At 40.8% G+C, this 20,176-nt stretch overlaps 1 protein-coding gene across 2 annotated transcripts in view; it reads left to right on the plus strand.

Annotated features, from left to right (window-relative positions):
* PDE10A (phosphodiesterase 10A) overlaps positions 1 to 20,176 on the plus strand; it is a 1,160,934-nt gene that overhangs the window by 1,020,779 nt on the left and 119,979 nt on the right. For both annotated transcript variants that reach the window (XM_085612212.1, XM_085612213.1), the window contains exon 20: positions 1,734 to 1,814. In XM_085612212.1, coding sequence (XP_085468338.1) covers positions 1,734 to 1,814 — 81 coding nt within the window. The remainder of the gene's footprint in view (positions 1 to 1,733; positions 1,815 to 20,176) is intronic.

Below are 20,176 nucleotides of genomic sequence, written 5' to 3' on the forward strand. Positions count from 1 at the left end.
CACTTCTTTTGTATTCACTTCCGAGCATGTTAATTTCGAGCACTTGAACAACGTCGTGGACCTATTCACTTTTATCACATTTCTACCGTAAACGAGCCACCTGTCATTCGCATTGTACTAACGAATACGGAATCGCGAGTACAAACTTTACTACCTGTACACATTTCGGTTGCTGTGAAGTTTCTTATTTAACGCAGGTCACCTCTGCTCCTTTTGATACCTTGTCCCTTTCATTTACCTCACCCAATCAATTCACCGTTTGTTTTAAGTTTCACATTCCATAATCACGATTATCATTCCGATATTCAGAAAATTTCAAATGTTTATATACTCGGTTGGATTGTACTTATGTTTGATTGTAACATCCTTTATACTTTCAGAATGCAAGTCCCCTGATGAAGGGTCAGCCCGAAATGCATTGGGCAGAAATATGTAAAAGAAGTTAAACATGTTTCAAGAAAACTCATACTATGAATTTAATAGCATGAAATCATAAAGATATTAAAGACATTAAAAAGAAGGAACAATCATATTACGGTTTAGCACATTTTTTCGAAAGCTCATACTCCAGGAGTGCTGAATAGGAGACGCTACTCCTACGGGAGATAACGCAACTTCTAGATAGTTATATGAGCACCATACACCTCACAAACACCCAAGCACTAGAAGTCACCACTCCACTCTTAGACTCCACAACACTCCACACTACTCTACTTCATTCTGTGCTACTCCACAATATTCTCCTCTATTCTATGGCACTCTTCTATGGTCTCTGGTGCTCTCTACAACACCTCACCCCACTCCACGACATCCTACTCTACACAACTTTACTCCGCTCTACAAGACTCCACTCCACCCTGAAACTCCACTCAAACATACTTTTCTCCACTCTATGCCGCTCCAGAAAAAGTGTAACCTGCAACATAGATATTGACTGGCAAGACTATTATAAACAAGTTCACTTTCATGTAAACAAATCCATTTTGTTTTAAAGGTAAGAGAGGTCGATGGGTATTGCTAATACTTTTTCCTTACAAATTTCTTTCAATAATGTGCCGTTTTTATCCACCCTTTCCCTTTGAGATTGAATATGGTATTCCAGAATGGTCCTTACTAATAATGTGTACAGTGATAACACAACCACATATGTTTGAATAGTAGTATTGCTCGAGCTAGTCCCACCCCATGGGTGTTAGTTACCTATGTTGAGCTTAGCTACTGTGCATAAACTGGTTGTACATACACCTCACACTGCGAATGTCTGCACAATGTGTGTCCCTATATGTCTGTGAGCATTAAATGATCACAGTGTTGTGCCTTGTGTTAAATATGCTGTGGGGCGAGGACAGTCATCATTGATGTCCTCACAGTTCTTATCTTATTTCTGCACGTAACTGTCACTTTATCAATTTTTTTAGTGAATAAAAAGGCACACCTGCCTTCAAGCACCTGACCGAAGGGTGCATCCAGCACAAACTGAGTCCTGACGCTCTAGTCTCCTCTTCCTGATTAATGGCACTGACAGTCTGGGCTTAGCTAAGTGCCGGCTTAGTTTTCAAGACATGGTGCCAAATAGAGGGCACGTTTTGAAAAATAAAAAAACACAAAGCAAAGCTCAGCGCCAGAGCATATCTTTTGTGTGTGTGTCTGTCACAAAAAACCCAAGAATGATTTGGATTTATATTGCAGGACGTCAGTAGGGCAGACCTGACTTTTTAATTTGTTTTTAAAAGGGGGATGAAATGAAACGGCTTGGAATTTCACCGATTCCCATGATGGACCGAGACAAAAAGGATGAAATCCCTCAAGGACAGGTAAGGCTAATCTGCAGCCAAACCCTTAATCTCAGTAGTTGGAAGGACCATAAAAAGCATTATGCAAGAAGTTATCTATTTCCTCTTTGCCACGAACAGTTGTAATGCATAAATGCACATATAAGAGCGACTTCTTATACTATACTTTGTTTTCTTTATATTGGTTATTCTACTGTTCAAAATGTTACTCACATTGTTCACTGGTGGAAAAGTGCACTTATAGATATTTGCAATGATGCACATCCTGTTAAGCTTCATAACTTAGCTTCCTCTCTTTTTTTTGTGCCCAAAGTTTGGTACGAAGTCTACTACTTTTCTTTCAAAGAAGCAACTATCTGGATGTTTGACTCTGGTGCCTGGACCTTCCTACCTCTGCTTCAGTCCAACTCCAAGTTTTTTGACCATTGAGTTTTAGCAGATTCTGAATTAGTGTTGTATTCATTGAGCTCACCTCCGCATAGGGGACATTTATGCTGTTTCATGATACTCCCTATCCTTGTCACAATGTTAAAACTTTACTAACCGCTTTTGTTAAACTTTTGAACAGTGAATAACCAAATATCCCCTGTCTGTTGTGGAGTTTTCACATTATTTCAAAATAATGTGCAGTGTGTTAACCATCAATGACTATTTTCCTTTTAGTGTTTGTTCTATTCATCAGAACAAATACCTCTAACCGCTTTCCATCACATTTAGGATGGATAGGCACAGTTTAGAGCAGGATTCCGGAAATTAATCAAGTCAGCTCACTAATAAAAATGTAGCTGATATGTGAACTGATAATTTCTCATTAATGCTGTATTCCAAAATGAGCAAAGCAATTTTTTGTGATACTCTTAAATGTTTTTACCAGTACATCGCTTTGCAGATTCTATACAAAAAGTTAGAGTTGCATGCCAGGTCAACAATGATTGTCTTCACAGGCACAAAACTGCTCGACTCTGTTGTCCCCAAAAAATAGTTTTCTCTTATGAACCCATTCCTCATGAATTCATCACAAAGGCTATGGCAACATGAGCCACATAAACCAAATATCTTACCCACAGTCTGCACGAATGATAATATAACTATACCACAGTATATTTTTTTAAGATTATGGTCCCATCTCCCTTTTGGCTCATGTCTGCCTTTGTTTTCACATTCATTACAGAAGTCCTTGTTCGAGTGACCCTACAAGACAGCTCACGCTATCTGGTCGCTGAAGACCTATTGTTGGCTTACCAATAATTTACAGGGAATTGTAACCACCCATTCCTTACTGTTTGTTGGCTTTATTATCACTCTCATCCGCTTGGTTCTTATTCAATGGCTTTCTTTGCCCTAGTGCGTCCATGTTGGGTTTGTCTATCCCCTGAGCATAGTCTCTTTACCATCTTTCTTATTAGTGGATTTCTAGCCTTTCACTTTTCCTGGAGTACTTTTCCTTTTTGCTTAAGTGCTTCATAAAGGTTAATTTGTTTTCCAGTTCTCTCACCCTTGTGTGCTTCTTCCCTGGCAAATAAGTGCACACTCCATGTTTGTCTAACATCATGTTGTAAACTGTAACTAGTGTCTCCCCCCTCCAACCTCCCTCTCTCTCCCCCTTGTTACGCCCCTCCCCCTTTCAAACTTCCTCCGCTTTGCGTTTCTTTCTTGCTCAAGTGCTTCTTCCCCTGGCCACCTTGAAGCTTTCCCTTTTGTCCTTCTTTTCCCTTAACCCACCGGCTCCCTATTGCTTCCCCCTGCTGCTCCTCCATTGCCCCATGCCCAAAATGGTTTGCTTTTAAAAAATATGTACATCTATTATGGGAGGGAGAGACAAGTGCCAAATTGCTGCCGGCCCCTCCACCTTAATAAAGAAAAGGCTCTTTCACACCACTTCTTTTCCATTTTGTATGTGTTCATGTGTCATCACACAACATGCACCAACAAAATGGCGAAGCAGCATCCTCGCAGCTGTTTTTTTTCTTTTGACCATTCTGCATAGCATTTTCCTGAATCAATACAGTATCCTCAAAAGGCCTTGGCAAAGCCAATAAGCCCCAATGGTGAGACACATGGCTTTGGCCATGCTTGTTTCTTTTCTTGCGCATATTCAGACTTGCTACAATATGATCTATGTGAACTAAATATAGACTTTGACCTTCTATACTAACCAGGGCCACTATGTTTTCCAACCTCTGTGCAGTGTCAACCTGTATCTCATGCTATACTCAGATCTGTAGGCCCGCAAATCTGTGTCACCTTGACCTACCCTGTGTGCGTGGTAACGGCTTGGAACGGGAGTGGTGTAGTCCCTGTACGGACTTTGGTGCTCCCCGATTGGACCCGTCTTTTGTAAGACTCCATAATGAATTAGGACTGCGACATTCTCAATAAGAATGACAGACACAGGTCAGAGTTTCAAGGCTTTATGTAGAGAATTATTAGGCAAATTACAATGACATATCATCGATCAGGTTAGCAGCAAAATACAGATCATAAGTACAGGAAGTTCAATTGTAAACCCAACAAAGATTCTCCTTCTAAGAGTGGTAAAACGGGGGTTTCATTGATGTGGAAAATGCTGGTCCTTTTATAGGACTTGAAACAATGATTTCATTCTTTGCTTCACAATTTACACGACTCTCAGGATTTTCACCAATGAGGAACAGGCAAAAAACATTTTACTACAGAATACATTTGAAGATTCTCTCATTATACTATTACATGGGTTTCAGAGTTTCCCAGATTCGGTACAAGGGGCATGAATTGCAACATTGTATGCAGAGCGGTCGGAAACAGCTAAATTGCCCTTGGTTAGGTACATCTTAATCCCAAAGACTTGGAAAGCTCACAAATCTCAGTTATAGCAAAGGCAACAACAACGATCATGTGGTCTAGTGCAGCGTCATTTCAGCATGACAGACAGTACACCTTCGGTTATATTAGCGTACGCTTGATTTCAAACACATTGCATCTTTTCAACCTTTACATGAATTCTTTTCCTCTTTCTTCCTTTCATTGTGGACATCTTATACCCACATTTAAACCCATTGCCTATGAAATTATTTTGTAACATTTTAGGAGAATAAGCACAAATGCAATATTTAGCAATATAATCAAGAGAAGAGTAAAATGCAGTTTCAGTATTCCTCCACCTAACCTACCCAGTCCTTCTATCTTAGTAAATCCCCTTCCCATAGATCCAAATACTGAATCTTATCTTCCCAGGCACCTGTCTCCTCCAGTTCAGTTAATTAATGTGTGATGTTTGTAATGTTAGTGACAACTATTAAGCTGGTTATCTATTTTTGGAATGTATGCACCACATTCCATTTGTGGATTACCTTGCAAACTCCACCTTCCTTTCCCAACTTCAAATCTACCACAGGGGGATTCTTTAATTTTAACTCTCATGCCAAGCAATTCCTTATTAATAACTGTTAAAGCACCCGCAGTATTAGTTAGTCAATAGTTTTCTGATCTTAACGTCATTTAATGCTACTCCTACTGAGGGTATGAATTCTCCAAAGATATCTCTAAGGATCTGCTTGAAGTCTTGCTTACTTCGCTTTATGACAGTCAACGGATGAATCTAACTCATTAGTGTGATAAATTCTGAAAAAACTAAATCTGCAATTACCCACTCTATTATGCGGTAAATGGAAATAAGCTGATTTACCACATACATAAGAGATACCCTTGATACTTACCTCTAGTTCAGCAAAGGTTCGATCCTTATCATTAACAAAGTTTCCTTCTTAGCAACATCAATGCTTATTCTTGGGGGTGACTCCTTCAAAATTCCCTTTCCAATAACATGCTCTTTGTTAACTGTCTTGCTCCCTTTCTCTTTGTCCAGTCATAACCTTTTATTTATTTAATCTACAAAGACCTGCTCATCTTTGTTAATTTTGCAGGTTAGATCATTAATGCTTTGGTTAGTAGTGCTCGAGTTAGTCACAGGGGTAAAGAATTTCATCATATACTTATTCTGAGCCCTTGGTTTAAAAGCCTTAAAATAACGATAAGCATGTTTAGTAGACCACATATACATATTTGCATCAGTTACTATTGGTACATTTTCGAAGGGTTTGTCATAGTCCATATAGAACAACTTATTGGAGTTTTGATGATAAAATAAATTAAGGAAAACAGCACATGAGGTCTTGTGTTCTCCAGGCATCTTCTACCTACATAGTTTTCACATTCAGCTAAAATCTGAAAGTAAATGTTATAGCTATAAACACTTTCATCATGCGTAACGTGTGAGATCTTTCCTCCGTGCACTGTTTGACTAACAAGAAGATTAATGGTTGTGTTTACACAAATATGGGAAGCAGTTCCACTCAGTTAATGAACATCTAACATCCACCCAACTACAGCGACTGAAATGGTAATTGCCAAAACGACATGTAGAATTTTAAGTGTTATTTCAGACCAAGCCACTACTTCCCCTACCTCTACCTTACTGTCATTGCCCTATCTCGAAAGCTACTGGGATTTTTTATTCTGCGTCAGCAGGAGGCCTAAGGCTCTGCAAGTCCTCTACCCGTTACCCTACTCTCTATTTACCCTTTTCTACTTTTGTCAGTATACTTGTGTGAATCGAGCCCCTTTTGTTGTCGGGTTAGGGCTTAAGGAGGTTTGTCAATGTCAATCAGACAGTCATCAGATTCAATGTCAATTCTTGCAAGATATGTCCAATCAGGACCTGAGTACTTGCAGTTCATCTTCCTCTCCCTTTTAGGGTGTTTTGATTGCATCGAGACTGAATTCTCGCGTTTGGGGTCTGATTGTCCTGGAAGTTCTTGCTCCTCTGGCTCACTAACCCCTTTTATGGTTTCCGGTCATTTCGTCAGTCTTTCATTTACTCCTTGTTTTTGGGCATTCTGCCTCTGTTGAGGAAATGGGGTATATTATATGCTGTGGTTGTCCAACCTCGTTGTGTAATACACTTACCAACCCCTTTAGAACCCTTAGGTTTATTTTGTCAGACCTTCAGCTCAACATTAGGTAGCTGTGGCTCTGAGCAGCAAGGCTTACAAAAAGGAACCAAGTGTAAAGCATTTAAACAACACCGAAACTATTGAAGAAAGAAATGACAAGACACAGCTGAAATACAACACCAATTTATAAACATAGACTGTATTTTTAGACACCACGACGAAAAAGCCATCAGAGAGTTCTGGAAATATAGACTTTACAAGGTATTGTAAATCAAGATATTTCACTCAACCGCGAACAAGCATTGGCAAATACACCAAATTTGACACTATGAAATGTTTTCATAAACAAGTTTGTGCCAGATGTGATGCCGTCACTGGGAGTCACTTTTGGTGACTAACTCCATTGGGGTACCAGGGACCAGCAGATTCCTCATCAGTCAGTTCCTGGCACTTTTTTCCTTTTCAGGGCTTTCCAATGAAAGTGATCCTGATGCAAGCGATGAAGGATGCTGATGATGCTCAAAGGATGCTGTGGGTGTGATGCGGTTGACGGAGGTCTTAGTGCGCCGTCTACTTGGTCCACGAAGGGGGGTGAAGGGATCCTGGTACAGGGTTGACTTCCCTCGAAGTCTTCTTGGTGCTGGCAGAAGTCCAGTCGCCTAATATCACGGTCACAGGCGAATCCTTTCTGGTTCGATAACTAATCCTCTGTAGGTCCCAGCTGTTCTTAGCATCACTCCCAGGTTCAGCAAACTCAAGTGCAATTTTGTGCTGCACGGCGGTGGATTGAAGAGTTTATCAACTTGACCAAGCAGGCTTTTGAGCTTTTGTGTCCCTGCGCTGTGAACAGGAAACCAGCTCATTGACGCTTGGAGTATCTTGGCTTTGGCTGTGCTCTGGAGATGACCTTTCCTCTAGCAGGACACAGCAGGTATTGTCCCTTTCCTTTCCTAGCCAACAGGCACTGTATATACAGTCCACACTGGTGCAGCCTCACTTTGCTGGTTTCACAGTGTAGAAGAGCAGTACTTCTTCGGTACTCCTTCCAGTCAAGAGCTCAGTTTAGGGTGCCAGGTGTACCCTACTCATGCTCAGAAAATGCTGTTAGGGCAAGATACAGTTGGTAGCCAATGGGCTACCGCGTTCCCGCCTAACTGATGACCACTTCCTGTGAAGTGTAGCATCTGAGCACCCCAGGATGCACCATTTTGGTTCATTACTTTCATGGCAGGACCCCTCTCCCAGCCCGTGGAGCTCCCTAGCCTATCCCAAAGGTGTGGCTACACGCCTCTAGAAAATCAGTCTGGCAGCTAGTGTCCCATCTTCAGTACCAAGTGCCAGCCTGTCTGCCTGAACAATAGAGAAGCTCCTCAATCAAGGGTTACCCATGAGCCCTTCAAAGGCAGCTTTTCCTTTGAAGCTCATTATGTGGGCCAACACTTATGACCTAATTTTTAAAGTGACTGTGTTTGTCTGATTATTATTACTATTATTATTTTTTACTCTCACCACAAAGGTTTCCTGGCTCTTTCTTCTCCTAGAAGACTACTATTCATGCAGAGGACCTTTAATCATCCATTGCATGGAAATAGCCAGCCTTTAAGTGCTTTCCTAAATTATAGGAGATCTTTACAGTTTCTCAAACGATGCTGGTAGTTTGTTTCAGCTGTGGCGCCTTAACTGAGAAGGTTCGTCCTCCCTGTCTTATTTTCTGAAATTTCAAAATACAGAGAAGTTTTGCGGTCGATGATCGTAGGTTCCTTGACGGTTCATAACTTTTGAATTTCCGTAGCAGCAGTTAAGGGCCCTTTCCCTGAATTGCTTTGAAGACTATGAACAGTGATACAGCGATTTAAATGCTATCCTTTCCTTTATTGGAAGCCAATGGAGCTCTTTCACAGCTGTAGAAGAGGTTAACATTCTTGGTCTGTTCAGTGCTAGTTTTGCAGCTGCTGCTTGTACTCTGCAGGGTCTTTTTATTAAGTAATCTGGTACTCCTAGCAACAGAGAATTGCAGTGATCAAGCATACTTAAGATGGAACTTTGCACTATCAGTGTTCTAGTCTGTGTATGCAAAATAGGTAAGGGTTTCCTCAGGTTGCTGAGTAGTGCAAAGCAAGTTGATGCCTTCTTGTTAACATGGCTCTCCGTGGGTAGCTTACTATCAAAAGTTACCCCAAAATTGCGGACCATCTGTGAGGCTTCTAAGTCCCCATCATTTCTCAATGGCCAAAAATTAGTCTGCAGTTACATTGAGGCTTAATTGGCTGAGAAGCAGCAGATTTGTTTTATCTCCATTAAATTTTAAGCAGCTGTTCCTTAGCTATTTCACAATGTCCCTCAGACAGTTGTGGAAGGAGTCCAATAATTCTAGTTTATTGTTTCCTATGGATAATATAGATGTGTATCATCTGCATGGTTGACAAGACTAATATCATGAGATCTAAAAAGAGTTATTAGTGGACTCATATACATATTGAAATGGATCAGACTTCGCATCGAACACATTGGGGAGAACGTACTCTACTGTTTAACGATATGGGGTGGAGAGATAGCTTGTCTTCTTTCAGGTATTATCTTATCCATTTCAGCACTGTTCCATCTATTCTAGTCTGTGTTAGTCTTGACAGTAATACCATTGTGATTAACTGTGTCAAATTCAGCTGGTAGGTCAAGTAATATCTGAACAGCTGTTTGGCCTCTGTCTTCTGTCATCTGGAGTTCATCCATATCCAGTACCACCGCTGATTCAGTGCCATGAGCTGGCATAAAGCCAAATTGCTCCTCTTCCAGAATATTTTGGTCTTCCAGATACATTAACAATCTCTTTCTTACATATTGTGCCTGAATTTTCAAAGGGAGCGGTAACTGAGATATCTGTCTATATATACTGAGGACCAAAGGGTCATCTGTGGGCTTTTTTGTCAGGTAGCTGCTATTACTTTTTTCCAAGCCTGAGGAACTTGACCAGATCCCAATGATTGATTACATATCTGTAGTAATGGTGGATTCAAGATGAACAGGCCTCCTGAAATGTGGGATAAATTCCTGCAATAGTCTTTTTTCAAAATATTGTTTTATTGAGCAGAATTAGAACAAAAACCGAACATCCTCAAAAATCACAATGAATCTAAGTATAACTCGTAAAATCGAATACTTTTTCTTATCTTACAACAGGAAATCAACGATTTTTAAATGTCATCCTTTGAAGGCGTAGTACTACCGCCTAACCAAATGCAGAAAATAAAGTGCAGTGCTATCAATCCTATATGAAGTCTGTTAAAATAGTAAATTCCGATAGAGACTAATTCATTGTAATATTAGTTCATTTTGATTACTCCCCACAAAGAGAACACTTACAATGATTCTAAATTATTGGCAAATAGCTAGTCCTAGTGTGCATATAAAAGCCCAATGCTCCCAACCACACAACTGTCAGCACTACTCATACCACCTTATACATGTTCAGATTAATAATTTTCATCTTAATACATAGTAATCTAATTCATGACATTTAAAACTCCTATTTCTTAATAATCAATGTATTATTGCCTCTTGTCCTGAGGCAATGGACCCTATGTAAAAGCAGAAGTTTAACATCTCTCTTCAAACTAAAGTGCTGTGCATTTAACTCCCCTAAAGTGCTTTTCTCATGTATCCCCCACTAGAAGTTATCCACATCTTACTTCTGTGCCTCGAGACCGAAATTTCCATTTAGCTCTTCTTCCTCATTACCCCTGCAAGTGAGTAGCCATGAGATATTATCGAGTAAAGTGCAGTGCTTTCAACGATTCCACTAATATCATAATTATATTGTCTAAGTTAGATTAACACTAGATTTACTTTATCCTTATATTGCCAGACTGCTGAAAATCTTTTAATAGCACCTACCTTTTTGGCATAAACTTCCTCAAATGTTTTTGTGCGTAGCATTTTTTTATGCAAGTTTATATAATCTGGGACTTTAGTTGTCCTCCAATTCTGAAGGATCAGGAACCGTTCTATTAAATAGGATATTCCTATAAATGCTTCCTCCCCTCTGGAAATTGAAGTATTTTGGGTCTGCCTTACTACCATAAAAAGTGCTATCTCCGTCTCTGGTTTTAATTTTCTCTGTAAACCATAGTTGAAGGCGAAGAATACTTTCTCCCAAAACTGGGTTAAAAGTGAACAAGTAAAAAATATATGGAGCTACCCCCGTTCCATTTGATGTCAGCGAAAGCACCTATCTTCTATTTCTTTATGTATCTTATGTAAAGCTCTTGGTGTATAGTAGGCCATCCAGCAGGATAAAAATTGCATTCTTTTTAAATTTGCCGCTCTTTTTGCCTTATTGCTCTGCAGCAAAATCCTCTGTCACTCAAGCTCTGAGAAAGTGCAAAGTGTTTCTTGAGAAATTTTATCCAAAAGGCTTGTTACTGTCGAACATTCCCTTTGGTTCCGCAAAAGTCTATACCAGTTTCCTAACCCCCTTAGCTTGGTTCTGTACAGGACTGCCAATACAGGCATTGAAGCGGAACCAGATGGGGAGCAATATTTTTTCAAAAGTTGTATAATCTGGAACAACTCTAAAAAATAAATAAAAAAAAATAAAAAAAAAGGGCTTTCACTTAGTTCCACACCTAGCATGGATCTCCTGTCATTTTAGATCCCCTCCCCCGTACTATAACCTGACTGAGTTCCCTAAAACCATTACTTTCCCAAAATCATATCTGTCTATTCTGCATATACAGGCCAAATGTTTACATTCTGTGAGCTTCAAATACTCGTATCCCGCTGTCTGAGTCTTCATGGAATAAAATACCCAAAATGTGACCCCAAACTCCTGTAGTGTCTTATATCTAGTTTTCTTTGGAAGTTTGGAGGTCTTAATGAACACCGTAATCTGAGATTCTTCTTCCTGCATCAATTTTAGCCATGAAAAAACTAGCGAGGACTTGCTGTCTAACATACGAGCCGCTATATCCAAAAAAGAGTAGCTTCATAATAAGTTCAAACTTGAGGGAGTGCCATCCCCCCCTTGACTAATGTCGAGTTGAAGTGCTGACAATTTTACTCTTGACGCCTTTTTCCTCCAAATAAATTGACGAAACATTGCTTCCAGCTCCTTAAAATATGATATATTAATTCAGATCAGTACATTTGTAAAAAGGAAAATTAATAATGGTAATATAGACATTTTTATAAGAGCAACTCGACCAACTAATGTAAGGGGAAGAAGTGTCCATCTATCCAATAGGTTTCTGATCTTAATAACCATCACTCTGTAATTAAATTTAAAAGCTCCTCATAACGGTTTGTAAAATATATCCCCAGGTATCGAATTGGCTCAGGGGAGCAGGCTTGCCATTTCAGATAACTCTGAAGAATTTGGCAGTCTGTATTAATTAGTAGGATTTCAGTTTTATTAAGATTGATTTTATATCCCCCGACAGATTCAAACTCTGTCAACATTATTTTTATAGTATGCTCCTCAGGTCTAAGATAGAGAATAATATCATCTGAAAACAGTTTTAATTTGGGCATACCCTCTAATGGTTCTTTTATCTCCTGATTAGCCCTAATCCTAGCAGCAAGTGGTTCTATAAAAAAGGTAAACAATGTGGGGGATAGGGGACAACCCTGGCCAGTTCCTCTATTTATATCCACCTTCCCTGCTAAACGAGAATTTATAAAAACTTGAGGCTGGGCCCCTTGATATAAGTTTCCTAGCATATGAATTATTTGGATTGGAAACCCCAACCTTTTAAGACCATAAAAAAAGAGCGTCCCAATTAACTAAATCAAATGCTTTTTCAGCATCAACCATCATGATTAAAACTGGTAGTTTGTTGGTGTTAAAAAAAAAAAAATCAAGGGCTTGAACTAAAAACCCAGTATTTGATGACGTATATCTTCCCGTAATAAATCCCGTCTGATCTTTGTGTATTACCTTCTACGCTAGTGGAGAAAATCATTTTGCCCAAATTATCATTAGTATTTTATAGTCCACATTCAGCAAGCTAATCGGCCTATATGAGTTTACATTTTAAGGGCTCTTATCCTTTTTAACGAAGCTAACTATGGTAGATTCTTTGAAGATAGATGGAACCTCATCCCCCACTTTCACAAAGTTAAAAAGCTCTACCAAAAAAAGGTGCTAATTCTTCTGAAAATACTTTATAAAACTCAGCTTGAAGGCCATCGTTACCTGGGGCCCTCCCACCAGGCATTGAGACTAGGACGCTCTTTATTTCTGTAATTGTAATTTCAGCACTTATTTCCTCCGTCTGCTCAGTTGTCCCCTGCGGAAGCTTAATACCTTCGAAATATTCACTTATCGCCTCGTTTGAAGCCGTATATTTTGTTACATATAGCTTGTGATAGTGGTCAAGAATTTTTTTTTGTAATCTTTTCCTTATCGGTAACCAAGACCCCTGACTCTGGTTCTTCCAATTCTGTTATTACTGCAAACTCAAAGGAAGATTCCTCTAGCTCGTTTTATGGGAAAACTAAGGAATACCCATTATTTATGAAATCTAAAATATCCTCATTGTCTGCACAAGTTCAAGAGCAAGAGTCCAGCAGTAATAAGATAGTGAGTGTGCCACAAGGCGTTCAAGCTCCTACTTTGTCTCAGATTGAATTGGAAAAAGAAATGGGGCCTCCTTGCCCCTAGAACAGCAGTAGTGGGTCTTAAAAGGCGGTCAGCCTCTATCCTCCATTTTAGGTAAAATTCCAGAGGTAGGACAGCAAGATCAGGCTTGGCAAACATTGGAAGAACCCTCAGGAAAGCAGACGTCAGAAGATGGGGGCATTGTCCAATATGACATTAAAACCATACTAAATCTTATCTTGGATGAGATAAGTGAGCTTAAAGCAATGCAAGCAAGTGAGATAGCAGCATTACATCATCGCTTGTCAAAAATCAAAGAGGCAGTTGGTACCTATCCGGTAAGAATGCAAGAGGCCGAGTCTAAGATATCCCAGCTTGAAGACCAGATAAACACAATGTAGCACTAGGCTACTTTGAATGAAGAACAGAAAATCTTACTCGAAAGTCAGCTGGAGGAGCTGGAAAACCCTTCATGGTGCTCCAACCTGTGGCTGGTCGAGATTCCAGAAGGTTGTGAAGGAACACAAGTGCATCAATGGGTTGATACATTTCTCGAGGACAGTATTAGCGAACTTCGCAGATTTTCAGGTCAAAGAACAGGTATTGACCAGGGCCATCCAAAAGAGACAATTTTGAACTTGCAAAGTTCCTAGCTGCAACCTTTTCTCCGACATGCCAGCAGCAGCGGCTCAAGGTCGGGAGGAATTTGTTAAACTTCTGTATTTGTTTAAGGCACAGGGAGCTCAGACAAATATAGCTCAGCAATCTAAGCTATGAGTCTTGATGCAAGGGAAATTTCATATGTTTGCAAATATTGAGGAGGCTCAGGAGCTGTTAAATTGCTACTAAAATGTAGATAAGGAAAGCGAATCAGGGATGAAGTTTGTTTTATTTTGAATTAGTCTTTTCCTTTTTTGATTCGCCGATATAAGGAGGGAGGGGACAGGTTACTTTGGGGTGCAATACCATGGCACCCAGTGTAGGGGTAATCCAGGGGAGGGAGGCAGGTGGTATAATGGGTTATTCCCCAATTGCCTGGGGTTGGAGGGGACATGGGTAGTTGGTGAGAGATGGGGAGGATGGAGGGAGGAGGGAATATATGGGAGCAATAATGAAAAAAGAGCAGAATTATAGAGAAGAGCAATCATGAGGTGGGAATAACTCAGAGTAATACAACAACAATGTATACATTTTCTTTGGAGAAGCTTCAAGTTAAAAAATGGGTTGGTTATTGGTTTTTATCCTTGAGGCGAAATGGATCTTATAGTAAGGATAATCTCGATTAATGTAAAATGGGTATCCAATAAGCAAAAATATGGTGGATTAATTAGATGGCTAACTCCTTTTGCTACCCACATTTTTTATCTTCAGAAAACACATTTAAAAACAAACACACCAACACTTTCTATCTCCAAATATTATTCAAAGGCATTCTTTGACTCTGCTGGGTTAGTAGTAAGGGGGGTAGCCATCTACTTTGGGTAAGGGATCGATTGGGAGCTCTCTCAGGTTTCGAGAGATCCCCAAGGGAGGTGAATTTGGATTACTGCCGGGGTGAATGGGACGCCCTTTAATTTTGTAAATTATTATGCCCCGATACAAGATGATCCTAAAGTCCTCATGAAGATTAATGAGTTGGTTAGAGGGGTAGTGGGTCCTATAATCCTAGGGTGTGAATTTAACTTTATTCAAGACTTGAAAAGGAATACCTCTAATAAAACTAAAAAAACAACTGAAATTTAAGACTAAAAAAAGTATTGGATTGTATGAAACAGGATTATCATTTAATAGACCCATGGCGTAGGGCTCACCGAGATATTTCACAATTTACTTGTTACTCTTGCTGATTTCAGTCAGCGTCTCGTATTGATTTCTTTCTTATCCCTTGATATATTAATTGCTTAAGCGCATAAATTGGGGCCAATTCATTCTCAGATCATTTATTGGTAATAATTGAAGTTCTAATAGAGACAACAAGTAGAGAGAAGTCCAGGTGGCAGATCGTCTCCTCCTCTTGAATCTCCAATGGGTGGAGGATATGAAAAAATGGATAAAAACATTCTTTCAGGAGAATAAGGGCACAGCAGCTTTATTTTCGGTCTGGGGGGCCTTCAAGGCCACATTGCGGGGCAGATGTTGGCTTTTTTGGACTCGCAGTCTAAAGCTCGAAGGATACGTATAGCTGAACTACAACAGGCAGTTGATACTGCTTTAATGCAGAGTAATAGTGGTTCAATTCAGCACTCTGTAGCTGCGGAACAATTAGTTAAAGCTAAGCAGGAGCTAAGAGAATTTTTTATTCTCGAAGAGATAACTAGCTCACAGACGTTCCAGCAGCGTTTGTATGAAGATGGTCAAATGGTGAGGAAACTGCTCTCTTGGTCAAGCAGAGTTAAGCCGGAGGCCGCAGAAATTCCTCCAACAGTCGTTAGGTTATTGTCTAATCTCCTGGTGGGAGATACCTCCACCCAATGGCAAAATAAGCATACAATCACAAAGATATCCTTTAACTGATTACAGCGGGGCATCTCCTCAAAATTGATCTGGAAACAGTTGAAGGGACCGTCAGATTTCCCATGCTGCTTATGATCAGTACAATCCTTTTGTCCACATTTTGCTTCTTGACCTATCATACAGTGCTGGCACAAGCTTTCTGCCATTGAACAAAAGTGCAGATTGTGCCAAAACTGACTAAAGGGTCACACCATCCTGTCTCCCCTCACAATTGTTGTCCCATGCATGTGTCTTACCATTGCAAGTGCCATATAATCTTGGAGGGCAGGCTTTCCTTCACTGGACACCCAAATGTCACTAGGGTCTATTACACATCACATGTTTTTTTCCACCTGGCTATCTCAATTTCCAGGGCAGTGTGGTGCAACTCCCTCAGCTCACTGAAAGTCTGTACAGTGTTCAACAACATTTTGGACACAATTTCTCTCTCTGCATTCCACGTCTCATCCATGTGAAAAGTGCTGGACTCAAGAACACAACATTGGGCAATCAATCCGCAGAGCACTTCCCTCTAGTGACAAAGTCTTGCCACTTCTGTGTAAAGCATATTTTGCCAAACCAATTTCATTTGGTAACTGAAGGACTTCTAATAGGTTGGAGAGAGACTATCCATTTCTAATGGGTGAGTTGGCAGAAGTGACCATAAGCACCAAATCAATCCTGGCTCTCTGTCTAAATGGTAATTCACAAACCTTCGGATTTGCAACAGGCTTTAGTGAGCGCAAATAATTCTGCTCCTTGTGCAGACGTTACATGGCATAGGTGAGATGCTTTCACGACCCCACTCAGAATGCATACCGCATATGCAGCTCTCCTAATGCCCGGTCAGTCTCTCAAACAAGACTCCTCAGCAAACAGAGTATGGTTGGATATGGGAAGGGCAAATCCAGTATGTCAGATCTTGGCTTTGTGCCTAACTCTGTAGCATACAGTTATGGTCAAAATCTCCCTCTTTGTCTCCCTCTTCGGTTGGTAAAAGAAGCAGGGTTCAAGGTGTTGCATCTCCGTACAGAAATGTTCTAGGCAGCCAAAAGTATTCTCTCATAGCGGGTTAAGCAGCATTTGGTCAAATGTTGCCAGAGGGTACGAGTCATGAGAATTTCAATTGAATGTGGTGCCATTACAATGAGTCAATAACGCATCACTGTTTTGTTGAATGCTAAGGAGTTGTGCTGCAACTGCCTGAAGACACCACGTAATGCTATTGCTACGGAATCATGAGTCGCTGAAAAATACCCGATGGGCGCTTAGTATCTCCCTGGCCCTGGGTCAGCACAGATCAAGCACACTCATCTCGTTCATGGCAAATTCTTTGGTGTTGTCTGGCATTCCAAGAGCGGGCGCACTGCAAAGCAGATACTTAAGCTCCTGGAAGGCTTCCATGCTTTCATCACCTTTGGTACCGGATCATTGCATCAGTGTGTGTCAGCCTCAGTAGAGGCTTTCCCACAAAAGTAAAGTTTGAGATCCACTGTCTGCAGTGGTCAACCATGCCCAAGAACATTCACACTTCTCTCTGTGTAGCCAGGAATTTAATTTTAAGGACTGTTTCAATGTGTTCATGGGACACTCGCTGATTCACTTCTCGATCTGATGTCCCAGGCACACAACCTTCTTGTGACTGTACTGCTACATTTTGGGTTGAATCTTATGCCTGTACCCAGCCAAGTGATTGAGAAGAGCAATAGTATCCTGCCGATAAGCTTCTTTCGTCATAGATGCAATGAGTAAGTCATTGATATACTAAATCAGGATCGAGCTACATGATAGTTGGAGAGTTCTTGGGTTCTTTTCATGTATCTGGGTGAAATAGGATAGGATTCCTGTATACCTTTGAGGAGCACCGCTCCACACAAAATTCTTTTTTTGGAAGAGAAACTGGCTCGCTTCATGAAGGGGAACCAAAGAATAATGCCTGGAAAAGTTCAATGACTGTGAAACACTCTGGGGAAACTTGAAACAGGATCAGGTCAGGGGTTGGTATCCTAGCATAGCATGAAGCGACAATTTGATTATTTTTTGGAGATCCTGCACTATCCTCCACTTTTTATGTTCTTTTTGCAAAGCTATAATTGGGGAGTTACATTGGCGCCCGAGGATTTCCTTCAAAATGTCCTATTCTATCACATTCCATTCTCTATGACAGACGTTATTCCTGCAATGGCACTGGGGTCAACTTGTAAAGATGAGTTTTGAGGGAATGAAGCGTTAGTTTAAAGGGTTATCTTTAATGGCTTGGCAACCTTAATCAACCCAATTTCTTTCCCAGTGAAATCCTACACATCTTTGCTAACTCTCTCTCTCAAAATGATAGGTAGATCTTCCTTGGTAATGACAACTACAACCTGACTACAGATTTCTGGGCCTGTAATTTAAATTCTGCATCTGCTACCTGGATATTCAATCCTACTCCATCTTGCGTAAAGTAGATTACGCAATTGATCTTGCAGAGCAGATTCCTCCTTCGCAACTTCACAGGGCTTGAATCATATAGAACTAATTGGTGCTCCTCTCTGATGTCTCTGGTTTTTACTGGAACTGGGGAAGTGATCTTATTCATGCGCAGCTAATTTGTAATCCCAAGGACTTAGACTTCTTTCCTAAGAAGGGTAGGTTTGTGACCTCATAGGTCCGAACAGTCGAGTGAGTGGCTCCGGTTATAATCAAGAGCGACACATGAAATCTGTTGACCTCCCCATTCTACATATGAGTCACCATCATTAGGATTGTTCAAAGTCTATGGAACTCTCAAACATGAGAATCAGGGAAGTCTGAGACGTGAGCGTGTTATGGGGAAATCTGTGGCTCGTTTGGAAGTTGGTCTTTCCTCCCTGCATCTGTATGGAGTCGGGGGATCCTGCGACATTCCCAACTTTGAAGCCTTTGAAGTGTGCAAAGGAGATCTGGGTACTTGGGGAAGTTCTATTTGTACTCTGAGGTTTGGGGCTTGGTCATCAATTATTGATCTATCAGGACTGCAGCGACATTCACGCTTCCAATGCCCAATCTTGTTACAAATGTGACAATGGGTAGCACTCTTAAAAGCATTTGTACACTTCCTCAACTTCTTCCCATCCCTGGGGTGTTCCCGCTGCAAGCAGTCGATACTCCCTGCATAATTATCCCTGAACTGGGGGCAAATTCAAGTCCTTGAAAGAGCAATTTGGGTCCCATTTTACCTCCATTCTGTGCCCACTGGGTCTGTGCAATCATGAACCTTTCTTTCAGCCCCTTACGTTTACCCTCTGACATACCACTGCCATTTTTGCATTTGCAGGATCTTGTCTGTGGGTTTACTCTGCCAGCAAAGAACACCCTGTATGATCTAATTGCTAATTTCAGGTCGCAGTCCTTGCATGAAGGAGGTGTGAAACCCTCCTATGTTCTCCCCGAGATGGGCCGTTTATACCGCTATGCTCCCTGTACATCTGCATTAGCCTTTTAAATTATGAATGTAAAGATTTCTTGGGTTCTTGGGATGTTCGAAAGATTTTGGCCCAGTACATCTCCTTTTTGGGGACCTTCGTCTTAAGGTGGCTAATGACTGCATCATATTTTACCTTGGCCAAAGACGAAAGTGCATTTGTATCTTCTACCCTAGGGGGTTCCTGCATTGGCCATTCCGTTGCTCACTTACATTCCTCTCCTAGATCCTTTGGGGCCATAAATTCTAACGACATGTCCAAATCCTCCAATAAGACCTTGGAAGTGGTAACCATCTGATCTATCTGTGTGTACCACTTATCCAGATTTTCATTTAACCCGGTAGAGAATTTATGAAATGAAAAAGATCTGTCTGGAGCCCTGGGACCTCTGTCTCACTCCAGTACCTGATGTTCTCAATCAACTCCCTTACATGCATCTCACTCCAGTCCCTGATGTTCTCTAACAACTCCCTTACATGCATTCTTAACCCTCTCTGCTTTAGCAGCTTCAACCCCTTGTCGCCTATCTTCACCCTGACACTCTTAAGCAACTTCTTTCTTTCTAATCAAATCCACATTCGTCCACCACACTCCATCTTCACATATGCCTCTCTCGCCACCCTCACAGCTCCTTGCTCATGTAAAGTAACTTACTCTCAAGATAATCCCCTAAGAAGTCCAACCCTACATTACTCTTAGCAAGTTTGTCAAATTTGGCTTTCAGTTGGGTAACATTTAGTCTTTGCTGGGTGTGTCATTTACTCTGTGAGTAAACTGGTAGAGCTCCCACCACAGGGGTAGTCAAAGCCTCTCCCTGGGATGGGCATGACGCTATCACTCTGGACACCACTGTGACATCTTGAGTGACGCACTGAAGGGTCTGACTCTAGGACATGCTAACGGCAGTTGCAATAGGGT

The sequence above is a fragment of the Triturus cristatus genome, chromosome 6 (genome assembly GCF_964204655.1).
Source record: "Triturus cristatus chromosome 6, aTriCri1.1, whole genome shotgun sequence".
Lineage (NCBI taxonomy): Eukaryota > Metazoa > Chordata > Amphibia > Caudata > Salamandridae > Triturus > Triturus cristatus.